Raw genomic sequence first — 12,522 nt, 5'->3', positions numbered from 1 at the left:
ATGTTGTCCCACTCCTCTTCAATGGCTGTGAAAAGTTGCTYMATATTGMCGGGAACTGGAACACGCTGTCGTACACGTTGATCCAGAGCATCCCACACATGCTCAATGGGTGACATGTCTGGTGAGTATGCAGGCCATGAAAGAACTGGGACATTTTRAGCTTCCAGGAATTATGTACAGATCCTTACGACAATGTGCCTCAGGTTCTCGTCACGGTATCTCTGTGCATTCAAATTGCCATCGATAAAATGCAAGCTTCTTGATATGCCACACCTGTCAGGTGGATGGATTATCTTGGCAAAGGAGAAATGCTTACTAACAGGGATGTAAACAAATTTGTGCACAACATTTGAGAGAAATAAGCTTTTTGTGCATATGGAACATTTCTGGGATATTTTATTTCAGCTCATGAAACATGGGACCAACACTTTACATGTTGCGTTTATATTTTTGTTCAGGGTAGTTTTAATTAGTGTTCAGCAGCATGTCTCCCAGGACTTGGGGGGCTGCTAGGTAAGAGAGTTTCCCATCACACCACGTCCTGCCGGTCACGAACCCTGATGGACCCTAACCAAGACACCGTTCTAAAGGAGGTTTGTGTGGAGGCCAGGAGATAAGAAATAGTTGGGGTGTCTGGGTCTCATGCAKGCTGCCTTCTGTGTGATGACAGACAGCTCCACACCAGGGCCTCCCTGTGGGTTCACACTGAGGAAACCTTTAATTACAGGAGTGGAGGTCTGACTGAAAATGTTGCTATTCTCAGGGCCAGATTTKAAAAATGTAACTAACTTGGAGCTGGTTTCCTTGTGTTTTTACCGGGTTTTGTTTTGCTCATAAAACRTGGGGGCCCAAATAAAAKCACCCGCAGGCCAAARTTGGCCACGGGCCACCAGTTGGAGAACCATGACCTAAAGGAAATGCATCATAAGTCTCTAGAACCAAGATTGAGACASTTTTACTGTATGGCAAACAAAGTRTSCACCTCAGATCGATGGTCTAAAAGSTGAAAATGTGCACTTAAGAATAAATACCTACTGATGGGATTGTCGGYATAAGATGCACCGTGAACCTGGGTGGTGGTGTGCCTGGCTGCGATTTCAATAAACACTTTGAAGCAACCACATCAGCACATACTGCAGAACAGACACAGATGTATATTTCACTCTGCTTATAGCTGCAGTGAGAAAGTTGAAGTGCAGCCTAGTGTATGCAGTTCCTTTCAGCTTACTATASCCAMTCAAATGATTGGGGCCAAGAGAATCAAATGCTGCCATCCTAGAAATAGCATGTTCATTCACCCTTCTAGTAATTCTAATAATATGGTTGCCACCTCCTACAGTGTGATTGGGGCAGAACCTACCTGTCCCTCTAGGTCCTTGCAGGAGATGGACGGAGTGTTGACGTAGGAGCTGACTGAGGAACTGGTGTTGATGTCATCTGTGTCGACGGTGTCACTGATCCCACTGCTCACCGAGCTGCTGTCGTCCCAACTTGGGAGCGAGGAACACAGAAGAGAGAAAGAGTATGAGTTTGAATATTATATGGTAGGAGTTCGTAGCGAGAAAGGGGGAAGACATGATAGACTGAATGTCAGGGAGAAAGCAAGAGACACCGTAGAGCAGGGGTGTCAGACCAGTTCCCCCCCACGTGCCACATTCAAGCATCACCGTGTTTCAAAGCCAAAGATGCTGACACCGTAAAAAAGAAGCTTGTTCAGGCCCCTTCTCTCTCTGTAATTGATTATGGTGACTTGCTGTATACGCATGCAGCCACCTCCGTCTTAGAGGCTGGACTCTGTTTATCATGTGTCCTTTTTTACAAATGTCAAGTCACTCACCCACCATTGCACATTGAACCAAATTGGTAGGTTGGACCTCACTTTATATGCGCATAAAGATTCATTTGTATGTGTTCATCTACAAAGCCCTTTTTGGGTAAACTCCCTCTTTACCTCTGTAGTCTGGTCTCCTTCACCACCAGCAGGTAAACTCCCTCTTTACCTCTGTAGTCTGGTCTCCTTCACCACCAGCAGGTAAACTCCCTCTTTACCTCTGTAGTCTGGTCTCCTTCACCACCAGCAGTGACCATACCCAGTCTGCTAAGTGGTTGCTACCTAAAGTCCCCAGGACATTCACAGTATTAGGCAAGACTGCCTTCTCTTCGTGTGCACCAGACGCATGGAATAGTCTACAATCCATGCTTCATCTAGATATGTTGGTGCCACCGAATTAATTTAAAATATTGATGGAAGACTGTTACAGAGGAGTGTAAATGCTTATTTTTAGGCTGGATCATGTTGTTGTATGTTTTAATTCTGTAATGTATTGATTGTTGCTGTCTTCTTAGCCAGGTCTCCCTTGAAAAAGAGACTCAGTCTCAATGGGCTTTTCCTGGTTAAATAAAGGTTAAATAAATAAAAATAAAATCACAGAGGTTCGGAGGGCGGCACTTAAAATGTTTTATATTTCCTTGTAATCAAAATGTACAAAAGATTGTTCCCCTCCCTGGCTGTCTAGCGACATGCGGTCTGGGTGCCCACCCTGTGAAAATGAATGACAAAATAACTAATGTAAAATAAATAAATACACATTTGATCAATAATCCTTTTATCAATGAGCTTAAGGACATACATCAAAAGAGGGGACAAAATATAACACGATCATTTCAAACTGAGSGTTATCAACGGAAAAACTGGCTCWGTGGCTGCGCTGCTAGCAYRCAACTCTACTGCTTCCCCTACCTGCTGTTCTCCACCAGCAACAGCGTGTGGACAAGAGCCGGTAACTGCGACTTGAACAACTAGCCTACAGCACTCAACAATCATGAGAAATCTGTGTCTCACATCCAGAGCCAGATAGCTCCGAAGAGATTCAGTAGCTCGCCGCTAGATCTGCCATTGAATGAACACCGGAGATTGAACATCWGCATGCACAATGCAAAGGTAAAAGAGAGCCGTGAGATTTTGAAAGACCTAGCTAATTAATGCTACATGCTACCTAAACAGGGGATGGCATTTCGTGGCAACGATGAGAGTGCCAGCTCATCAAACAGGCCCAGGGGCAACCATGTGGAACTAGTACACGCCTTAAGACTTAGCTGAGAAAGATGAACAGTTAGCAACTCATCTAGAGACYCCACCGTGTTTGCTTTTTGCTCACGGCCCATGGAATTTTCAAAGAAACAGGCGCGCTCTTCTGTGTTCTACAGAACAAAAAGATGGATATGGGTTTCTGCCGTACCCGTAACAGCGACACAATGAAAGCGCTGGAACGGCAGTGACAAGACTTTGATAGATTCTATGAGCGATTCAAGCAGAAATGCAATGACCTGGGCCTGGCAGAATGCGAAACTCGTAGTAAACAGCTGATCAGTAGAGAGGGGGTGAATATACTACTACATGCTGGACCATATTAATGTTCAGATGAGAGCCAGGTTTGACCTCTTTGGTMACTTTCATTTCCTTGGCTTAGAGGACTGCAAAAAAATCGAAACACTGTCACAAATTTCGACACCAGCAAACGAGAGCCTGTCAAATTATGCCAATTACTTCGATTTCGTTAGACTTAAGGAAGATCTTGTCGGATTGTACAGTTAACAAATGGTACAGGACAAATCACATGGACAGCTCCTCAGCTTTTTCTTCCAGCATGACCAGACACAGACTGAGTTACTGCAGCTGGTGCTCACTATACCAGCCACAACAGCATCCGTTGAGAGGTCATTTTCGGCTCTGAAACGGATAAAGACATACAGTCGAAACCGGACCGATAAAGGGCGACTCTCATCCCTTGCCATCATKTCCGTTGAAAATCGAGACCGAGAGACTTTTAAAACGGAGAGCCAACAGGGAGGAGTTCTACAGTTCAGTCACTGATGTCTTTACCCAGAAGGAAAGAGGGATGGACATCAAGTGTTTAGCGCCCTCTACTATTATCACATTACATGTCTATTGTGTTAGTATATATCTCAAGCAGTAGCACTGACTACTATTATTACGTTACATGTTGTCACGAACGWCGTCAGGGAAATGACCGGACCAAGTTGCAGCGTGGTGAGRGTACYTTTTTCCTTTATTTTAAATGTCGCCAACAAAACAKGAAACAACAAAAARGAACGTGAAGCTTACTAGGGCTATACAMGCCACTAACAAAGACAACTACCCACAAACACCAAAGGAAAAAAGGCTGCCTAAGTATGATTCCCAATCAGAGACAACGATAGACAGCTGRCCCTGATTGAGAACCATACCCGGCCAAAACATAYAAATACAAAACATAGAAACAAAGAAATTAGAATGCCCACCCTAGTCACACCCTGGCCTAACCAAAATAGAGAATAAAAGCCTCTCTATGGCCAGGGCMTGACACATGTCTATTGTGTTAGTATATATCTCAAGCAGTAGCACTGACTACTAGGCATTTAGTGTGTGTAGCGCTGTCTACAWGTAGCCCTACTCGCTGGCATTTGGGTCGCTGTCTGTGGTMCTGAAAGTTGCCTGGTCGTGCAGGGCAGTTGCGTAATTAGGGCCTGTGAATGTGTGCCTAAAGGTTGCGCCGCCTACCTGTTGCTGTTTGATGGTTGGTTGTGGATGTTTGATGGTTATCTTTTTGTGATCGCGTCATACTGAAAAACAGCGTAGCGACAAATCCGCTTTATGGATGTGTGCGTGTGGAGTGAGTGGTAGACAATAGAAAGTGTCTACCCGGCCTCGGACCTTACCGCACGTCACTGTTCGCTTCGACGACATCGGCAAGCTGGACAGAGTGAAAAGACTTTAGGCGTAGGCCCGTTATCATTTCTTCACGGTTTCAATTTGGTTTTGGCCATTTCAACGTCGATTCAAATACTCAAACCACCCGCGGGGCCTTGAGTTTAACACGCGCTGCAGAGAGACAGAGATACATTAATAAGACTAGACAGGGTAGAAAGAGGAAAAAAAACTCCTATTATTCTCCCTCTTTCTTATTCTTCCTCTTTTACCAGGTCTGTTGGCCAGAGACAGCATTCCCATCATGCCTGTGACGTTAGGAACGTCTCCCTCCAAATTCCTAACTAGTTTTAATTAGCGTTCAGTAGAGTGTCTCCCAGGACCTGGGGGGCTGCTGGGTAAGAGAGTTTCCCACCACACCACGTCCTGCCTGTCACCAACCCTGATGGGCCCTAACCAAGACACCGTTTTAAAGGAGGTTTGTGTGGAGGCCAGGAGATAAGAAATAGTTGGGATGTCTGGGTCTCATGCAAGCTGCCTTCTGTGTGATGACAGACAGCTCCACGCCAGGGCTTCCCTGTGGGTTCACACTGAGGATACCTTTAATTACAGGAGTGGAMGTCTGACTGAAAATGTTGCTATTCTCAGGGCCAAAGGCTCTATCTGTGTGTGAACGGACTTAAAGATGTGTGTATGTGTGTGTGTGTGTGTCTGCGTGCATGTAGATGTGTGAGGAGTTTATCATCCACTGTCTGTGTGACAGAACCACTCCTTTCACAGTACTCACAGAGGTGTTGAAGTGTGGGGGGAGTTGGGTGGGAAGGTTCTCTTTATGATTCTAAGTTCACACGGATCAGGACACTCACTCATTCCAAGTCTGCCTGTCTGTCTGTCCTCAGTCTCCCATGCCAGTGTGATTGTTGCTGAGCTAACCAAAACAAACTCGGCCAGCCACAGCCAGACACTGCTGAGTGTTCCCTGTGAGAGCATCAACACCTCAGCCAGAAGCAACAGACCCCTCAATTCACAGGTCTACTCAGTCCACTGTCTCAACTAAGTCCAACCATTTCAGACACCTGTGATAATCTGAAGTACCCAAAAGGGCCACTAGATGTCTTGTGATAGATTACATCAAATCCTTGAAAGATGCCCACATTCTGGTAGTTTACTGGTAAACTTTMAACGTTTCCAGTAATATACCCTCCCTCTGCAACCCTAAGCCAGGCACAGTTGCTACATTTCCATTGAAGATTAACCACAATGTTTTACCCAAAAGGCTCAGACMTTTCTGTTTCCATCTACATGGGCCGGCACGGGTGTCTCTCTAGGCCATGGCTCCGGCGGACCTACTCTAACTTGGAGCCAAGGCCCTGGGTACTTTTCAGCTTGCATTTACATAACAATGTCTAACTGTGAACTTTAACACCTTCTCACAAAGCAACAGTCTTGAATGATGCCGAGGTTGTTGATTCTGATCGCCAGAAGTCTTTAGTGTCACACTCCTGATGGAAACACCATAACACTAGAGCTGGCATTAACATAAAACACTGGCGGCCCACTGGTGTGGGGGTAAGTGTCAGTGGTAAAGCACCAGGTGTGTCCTGCTGGCCAAATGCCAGCCCGMTGTCCTGCAGTGCCCAATCCAGCCCTTGTTTCACTGCACTGGTCTTCGCGTGCACACACACACACACACTCAGTCCACTGTCTCAACTAAGTCCAACCATTTCAGTATAGTACCACGTTTACTGTGAGGAATATAAAATGGTACACACACACACACGCACGCACACYCACACACACACAGCTACACCAAAACAATTCATCTTTTCACTGAGCCAGGGCTGAGAAATGCAAGACAAGGCCAGGGGCTGGAGTGGGGTGGCAAAGGTGGAAGAGGTCCAGCACAGAGACACAGTCACTCAGTATTCGGAATGTCTCCATTCCTCCGTTTCAGCTTGGGAGAGTTCTACTGTATACTTTATGGACTTGTGAGAGCTGAAGTGGTCAAAACAATACATATTTCAGATGGACCCATTCTGCTTCTAGCCACCCAGCACAGGACTAATCATGACTGGTGGGCTGAGGTTCAGACAGGTTACGGTTCACCCTTTGCTATGCTATCAACCCTGACTATTTGTTAAATGGAGGAGGGAGTCTCCTGGGGGTGTCCTAGGCTGTGAGTCAGAGATTGACTGGGGGTAGAGTGAGCTCTCAACCCATGTAGGCTGACTGATAGTGTGGCTCCTCCAGGGCCTGGGGGAGATACAGGTTAGGCCCTCCCCGGCTCCTGATGCTGCTGTCACTGTTTCCTCCAGTCTGAATAATGAGCAGAGACTGGAGCTGGCAGGGTACACCTTGCCCCTAATCAACCGACTTCAATTAGTCGTCCTCTCCCTCTCTCTCGTCTGGCTATATGAACGTGATAACGTCCTCTGGCTAGGGTGAGCTGGGTGGAGACAAGGCAGAAATTACGGCCGCGTCTTCATCTGGTAAAATCACTGTTATTGTGTTCACCCGACCTTCAAGAACTGCGTCACACATAGTGCCTATTAGACAGAAGTACGATATATTTATTAATAGCGTCTGAAGGATTGAAACAATCTGAACCAGACACGGTTGCTCAATGGATCTGGAGAAGCTGGGTATCCTCGATTACAAGCGATATGCGAGATTGGAGAACATAGCTGCTCCGTAATCTGAGCATAATGAAGTAGCAGAGGTATGAGAAACTTCGGGCGAGCGCATTCAGCACGTAGCGTTGAACATAGCGCGTGCATGTGCTCTTAGCAGTCTTGTGCTTCTCGTGCGTCACGCTCTCTCTGCAACCGTAGATGTCTGCCTGCTCTCATCTCCCGCAATGCAGCCTGGGCATCACACTGGTCTGCTCTGGTCTTTACTTCATCGCCTATTCTTGCTCAGTCCCTCGTCGCGTCAAAGTGGAAAAGACTCTCTGATCTCGTCCATCCGTCTTGTGTTTCGGTCGCTCTCTCTCTCAGTCTGTTCTCTCTCGTTCCTGTGCTCCTGTGGGTGCCGAGGGCGTCTCTCACTCTCGCGCACGGTGTGTACTCGGCTCTCTCTCTCTTCTCTCTCTCTCTCGCCTCTCTCTCTCTCTCTCTCCCTCTCTCTCTCTCTTCTCGTCTCTCTCTCGCTCAAAATTCAATTCGCTTTATTGGCATGATGTAAAATGTACATATTGCCAAAGCTTATTTTGGATATTTACAATATAAAAATGAGAATCAAAATTGTCAACGGGACAACAGTAACAACACATAACCGAGGTCAAAATAACCACACATTCAACAAAAACAATAAGCATACAGTAAGAGTACATGTGCAGGTGATTGGTCTGTCAGACACTGTCCCTCAACTTATGGCAGGCAGAAATGTAGTGCGCTGCCACCCCACAGCTCTTTGCGTCCTCCCCAACAGGACGGGTAGCCTATCCTCATCAGAGAGTTCTTTGAAACCTTGAATAAGGGTTTAAATTTGGGAAAATGACACTCTCTAATTGTTTTATATTTTTGATATTTTGTCAGGAATGCAGCTCCGTCTCAGGTTCTGCTGTTGTGCAGTGGTTGCACAGCCTTTCTCTACAGGGAGCCAGGTTCCTGTGTCTACCCTTCTCAATGGCAAGGCTGTGCTCACTGAGCCTGTACTTTGTCAAGGTTTTCCTAAGGTTTTGATCAGTAACCATGGTCAAATATTTAGCCCACGGTGTACTGTCGATTTAGGGCCAGATAGCACTGCATTTTGCTTTGTGTTTGTGCTTGTGTTTCCCAATAAGCAATGTAGTTTTGTTTTGACTGTGTTGTAATTTGGTTTATTCTGATTGATTGATTGGCATTGCAGGTGCTTAGTAAGGATATGAGAGGGGGTCACTGTATTTTAGATGTTTCCAAAACGTAATTGCTCTTTTTTTAGTTTTTATTATTAGTGGATATTGGCCTCATTCTGCCCTGCATGCATTGTTTGTAGTTTTCCTCTGGACATGTAGGAGAATCTTACAGAACTCTGCATGCAGGGTTTCAATGGGGTGTTTGTCCCATTTGATGAAATCTTGTTTTGCAAGTGGACCCCACACCTCGCTGCCATGAAGTGCAATTGGTTCAATGACATATTCAATTAGTTTTAGCCAAATAGGTATTAATAGGTATTTCAATTTGAATTTGCTTTTTAATGGCGTAGAATGCCCTGCTTTCTCTCTCAGTTTATTCACGTCCTCATTATGGTGTCCAGTTGAGCTTATTTTTAAACCTAAGTAATTGTAGTGTGTACAGTACTCTATATATTTTGTACCAATTGAGAACTTTGGTCTAATTCCCTGAGATCTGGATCTTCTCTTTAAAAATCATTATTTTAGTCTTTTTGGGGTTTACTGCCAGGGCCCAGGTCTGGCAGTACTGCTCTAGCAGGTCCAGGCTCTGCTGTAGGCCATGTGCTGTGGGTGACAGCAGGCATAGGTCATCTGGGAAGAGTAGGCATTTAACTTCTGAATTGTGGAGACTAACACCAGGGGCTGAGGATTTTTCTAGAATAGTGGCCAATTCGTTAATGTAAATATTGAAGAGTGCAGGGCTCAGATTGCAACCCTGGCAAAGGCCCCGCCCCTGGTTAAAGAAATCTGTTATTTTCTTACCAATTTTAATGCTGCAGTATACATTGATTTAATTATGTCATATGTTTTACCCCCTACACCACTTTCAATAACTTTGTAGAACAGTCCTGTATGCCAAATAGAATCAAATGCTTTTTGGAAGTCGATAAAGCAAGKGTATATTTTGGAATTATTTTGGTGGACATGTTTATCTATCAGGGTGTGTAGGGTGTAAATATGATCAGTTGTGTMWWMTTTTGGTATAAATCCAATTTGGCTTTTACTCAAGACATTGTGCTTATTACGGAAGTTTAGAACTCTTACATTGATAATACTACAGAAAACCTTCCCCAGGGCATTGTTCACACAAATGCCTCTGTAATTGTTAGGGTCAAATTTGTCTCCGTTCTTAAAGATTGGGGTTATGAGTCCTTGATTCCAGATGTCAGGGAAATAACCTACACTCAGGATCAAATTAAACAATTTTAATATAGCCAATTGAAATTTTGCACTAGTGAGTTTGAGCATCTCATTTAGGATACCATCKGGTCCGCATGCCTTTTTAAATTTGGGAGCCTGAAGTTTCTTATTGAGCTCCTGGTCAGTAATTGGGGAGTSCAGTGGATTTAGATTGTCCTTTATAGCTTTTTCTAATCCATTCAACTTCTCATGAATTTGGCGTTGTTCTGCATTTGTGTCAATTTGAACAGTTTTAAYATGGGTTGTCCATATATCACCATTTTGTATCGCTAATTCCTCTTGTTTAGATTTTTTTYMTTTTTTTCAATTTTGCCAGAAGTTGTTTGTGTTTATGGACTCCTCAATTAGTGTCAGCTGCTTGCTGTTGTACTGTGCTTTTTTGGTTCTGAGTGTACGTTTATAGAGTTTTAAAGTCGCACAGTAATGAAGGCGTAATTCACCATTATTTGGGTCTCTGTGCTTTTGGTTGGATATTGTTCTAAGTCTCTCTCTCCCTCTCCCTCTCCCTCTCCCTCTCCCTCTCCCTCTCCCTCCCCTCYTTTCACCCTGACTGGGAGATTGTRACTTATCAAAAATGTGTACTTGTAAAGAAAGATGACCAATATATTCCATGACCAGAAAAGTATGTGAAAGACTAAGGTGGGACGTTGGGGGTCAAATGAGTTGATATTGTTGTGTTTGTTTAGATATTAGAGACTGGAGTCTCTATAGAGTGAGTTGGGGGTGGTGTGGCGGCACACACTGTATACCCCTCCTGTTTCTGTGTGGCGAATGCAGGATTAGAGACACAGGGCCCCAGAGGAGTGAGGGGATCAGTGGACACTCTCTGGGGCAGGACATTGGGTGACTTTGGTCTGAGAGGCCAGTGGAGGGAAGTGAGCTGAGCTGAGCCCCCCACGCCACGCTGTCCTGCATGTCCACTCTGTTTGGTCAGGGTGGGAAGCCATTAGTTCTACTAGACTTCTCACCCCCTCAGCAATATATTCAAAGCTGTTGCCAAGCGATGAACACCTAACTCCAAGCTGCTCAAGTCATTACACAGACAAAAGTGCCACATAACCYTTTTATATTTGCTTGGAATAAAAACAACACCATAACTATCATTTGATAACAAATTACTACTCTGAGTGTATATTAGAATGGCTGGTTGCTCACACGCAAAAAGCCAGTCCGTCAGTACACTAAAGCAGACAGATTAGAGAGAAACCAAACCAGGCAAAGACAAACCCACTGGGCACACCACGTCATTTCAACGTCATTTTCGGTTGAGATGTTGATCAATGAAATGTCAACCTTTATTCACCCAATCAGAAAGACAGGCAGAAGTTTGTTGAATTCCCAATGTATTATCATTATGCGTTCAACCATCTAAAAGCACAACCAAATTCCAATAGAAAAACAATGTCTGATTTTTGGTTTAGCTGTCATGTAAATGTATTATCACTGCACTTTCAACCATTTAAAAGCAGAACAAAATTCAAATTGGAATACAATGTCAGACATTTTGTATTTATACAACTTAATGTGTCATCACTGTGCTCCATCTAATAGCACAACTAAATGACCTGGATTGCAGTTGAGATTACATTCAAAGTACATGGTGCAAGTGATCAYTGCCGTTCGAGATTCTGCACAGATATTTATGTTGTGGAGATCTCCACAGACCTGCGACCTTTGCGTGCTATCTTGAACATGCACGCTTTCTATGATAGCATAATACGCTTTTTATAGTTACAGTCACCTCAAAATGTGGCCATGGACAAGTTACTCATTTTAATGTTGAATTAAAACGGTTACATTAGTTTCATAGACTAGGCGTAACATAGTYGATGTAAATCCGGGACAATCCAATTAGTATGATATGTAACATTTGGTATGGTTACATAAGACGAAAGGTTGCTTAATGCAAGAACTAAAGGAGGGTGGTTGGTCGGTGTCGGTGTGGGTGGATGGGTGGGTGTATAACGCAAACGTCTAGCAACCCAAAGGTTGCGTGTTTGAATCTCATCACGGACAACTTTTGCATTTTAGCTAATCAGCAACCTTTCAACTACTTACTACTTTTTAGTTACTTTGCAACTTTTTAYCATGTTAGCTAACCCTTCTCCTAACCCTAACCCTTTTAGCTAACCCTTCCCCTAACACTAACCTTAATCCTTTAACCTAACTCCCAACCTTAACCCTAACCCGTACCCTAGCTAATGCTAGCCAGCTAGATAAAGTTAGCATTAGCCACCTAGCTAACGTTAGCCACAACAAATTGTTTCGCGAATTCGTAACATAGTGTACTTTTTGCAAATTCGTAACATATCATGTGAATTGTAATTCGTAACATATCCTAAGAAATGGATGATGGACATGCACAAATGAATATATACCATACGAAACATAAKGTATCATACTAAATGGAGTGTCTCGGATTTACGTAAAGAATCATACGAAATGCTCTGAGACCAGGTTGGATAGCCTTAACTTTAGGTTATTTACTGTATTACAAAAGTCATATTGAATTGTGTTAGGTTGACAACACAACCAAATATCAACATTTAAAGGAGACGTATCTAATGCTTCGATAGTTTCCTCTGAACCCCTGGCTTAATCATATTCTTTAACATTTATTTTTGGTTTAGTTGGCGACTATCCAACATATCATTTGTTAACTATTTCGACAAGTTAATAGGCTATTTACTGTATTGCAAAAATTATATTAAATTGTGTATGGTTGTCATTGCAACCAAAT

The 12,522-nt window shown here is 43.9% G+C and overlaps 1 protein-coding gene across 4 annotated transcripts in view; it reads right to left on the bottom strand.

The window, feature by feature from the left end:
- The window catches only part of LOC111952924 (neuron navigator 2), a 118,338-nt gene that overhangs the window by 55,416 nt on the left and 50,400 nt on the right, over positions 1 to 12,522 (bottom strand). For all 4 annotated transcript variants that reach the window (XM_023971941.2, XM_023971944.2, XM_023971943.2 and 1 more), the window contains exon 12: positions 1,361 to 1,490. In XM_023971941.2, the coding sequence (XP_023827709.1) occupies positions 1,361 to 1,490 (130 nt within the window). The remainder of the gene's footprint in view (positions 1 to 1,360; positions 1,491 to 12,522) is intronic.

The sequence above is a fragment of the Salvelinus sp. IW2-2015 genome, linkage group LG26 (genome assembly GCF_002910315.2).
Source record: "Salvelinus sp. IW2-2015 linkage group LG26, ASM291031v2, whole genome shotgun sequence".
In the NCBI taxonomy this organism is placed as follows: Eukaryota; Metazoa; Chordata; class Actinopteri; order Salmoniformes; family Salmonidae; genus Salvelinus; species Salvelinus sp. IW2-2015.
The sequence above is the reverse complement of the archived record's forward strand: the minus strand, read 5'-3'. Positions and strand labels throughout refer to the sequence as shown.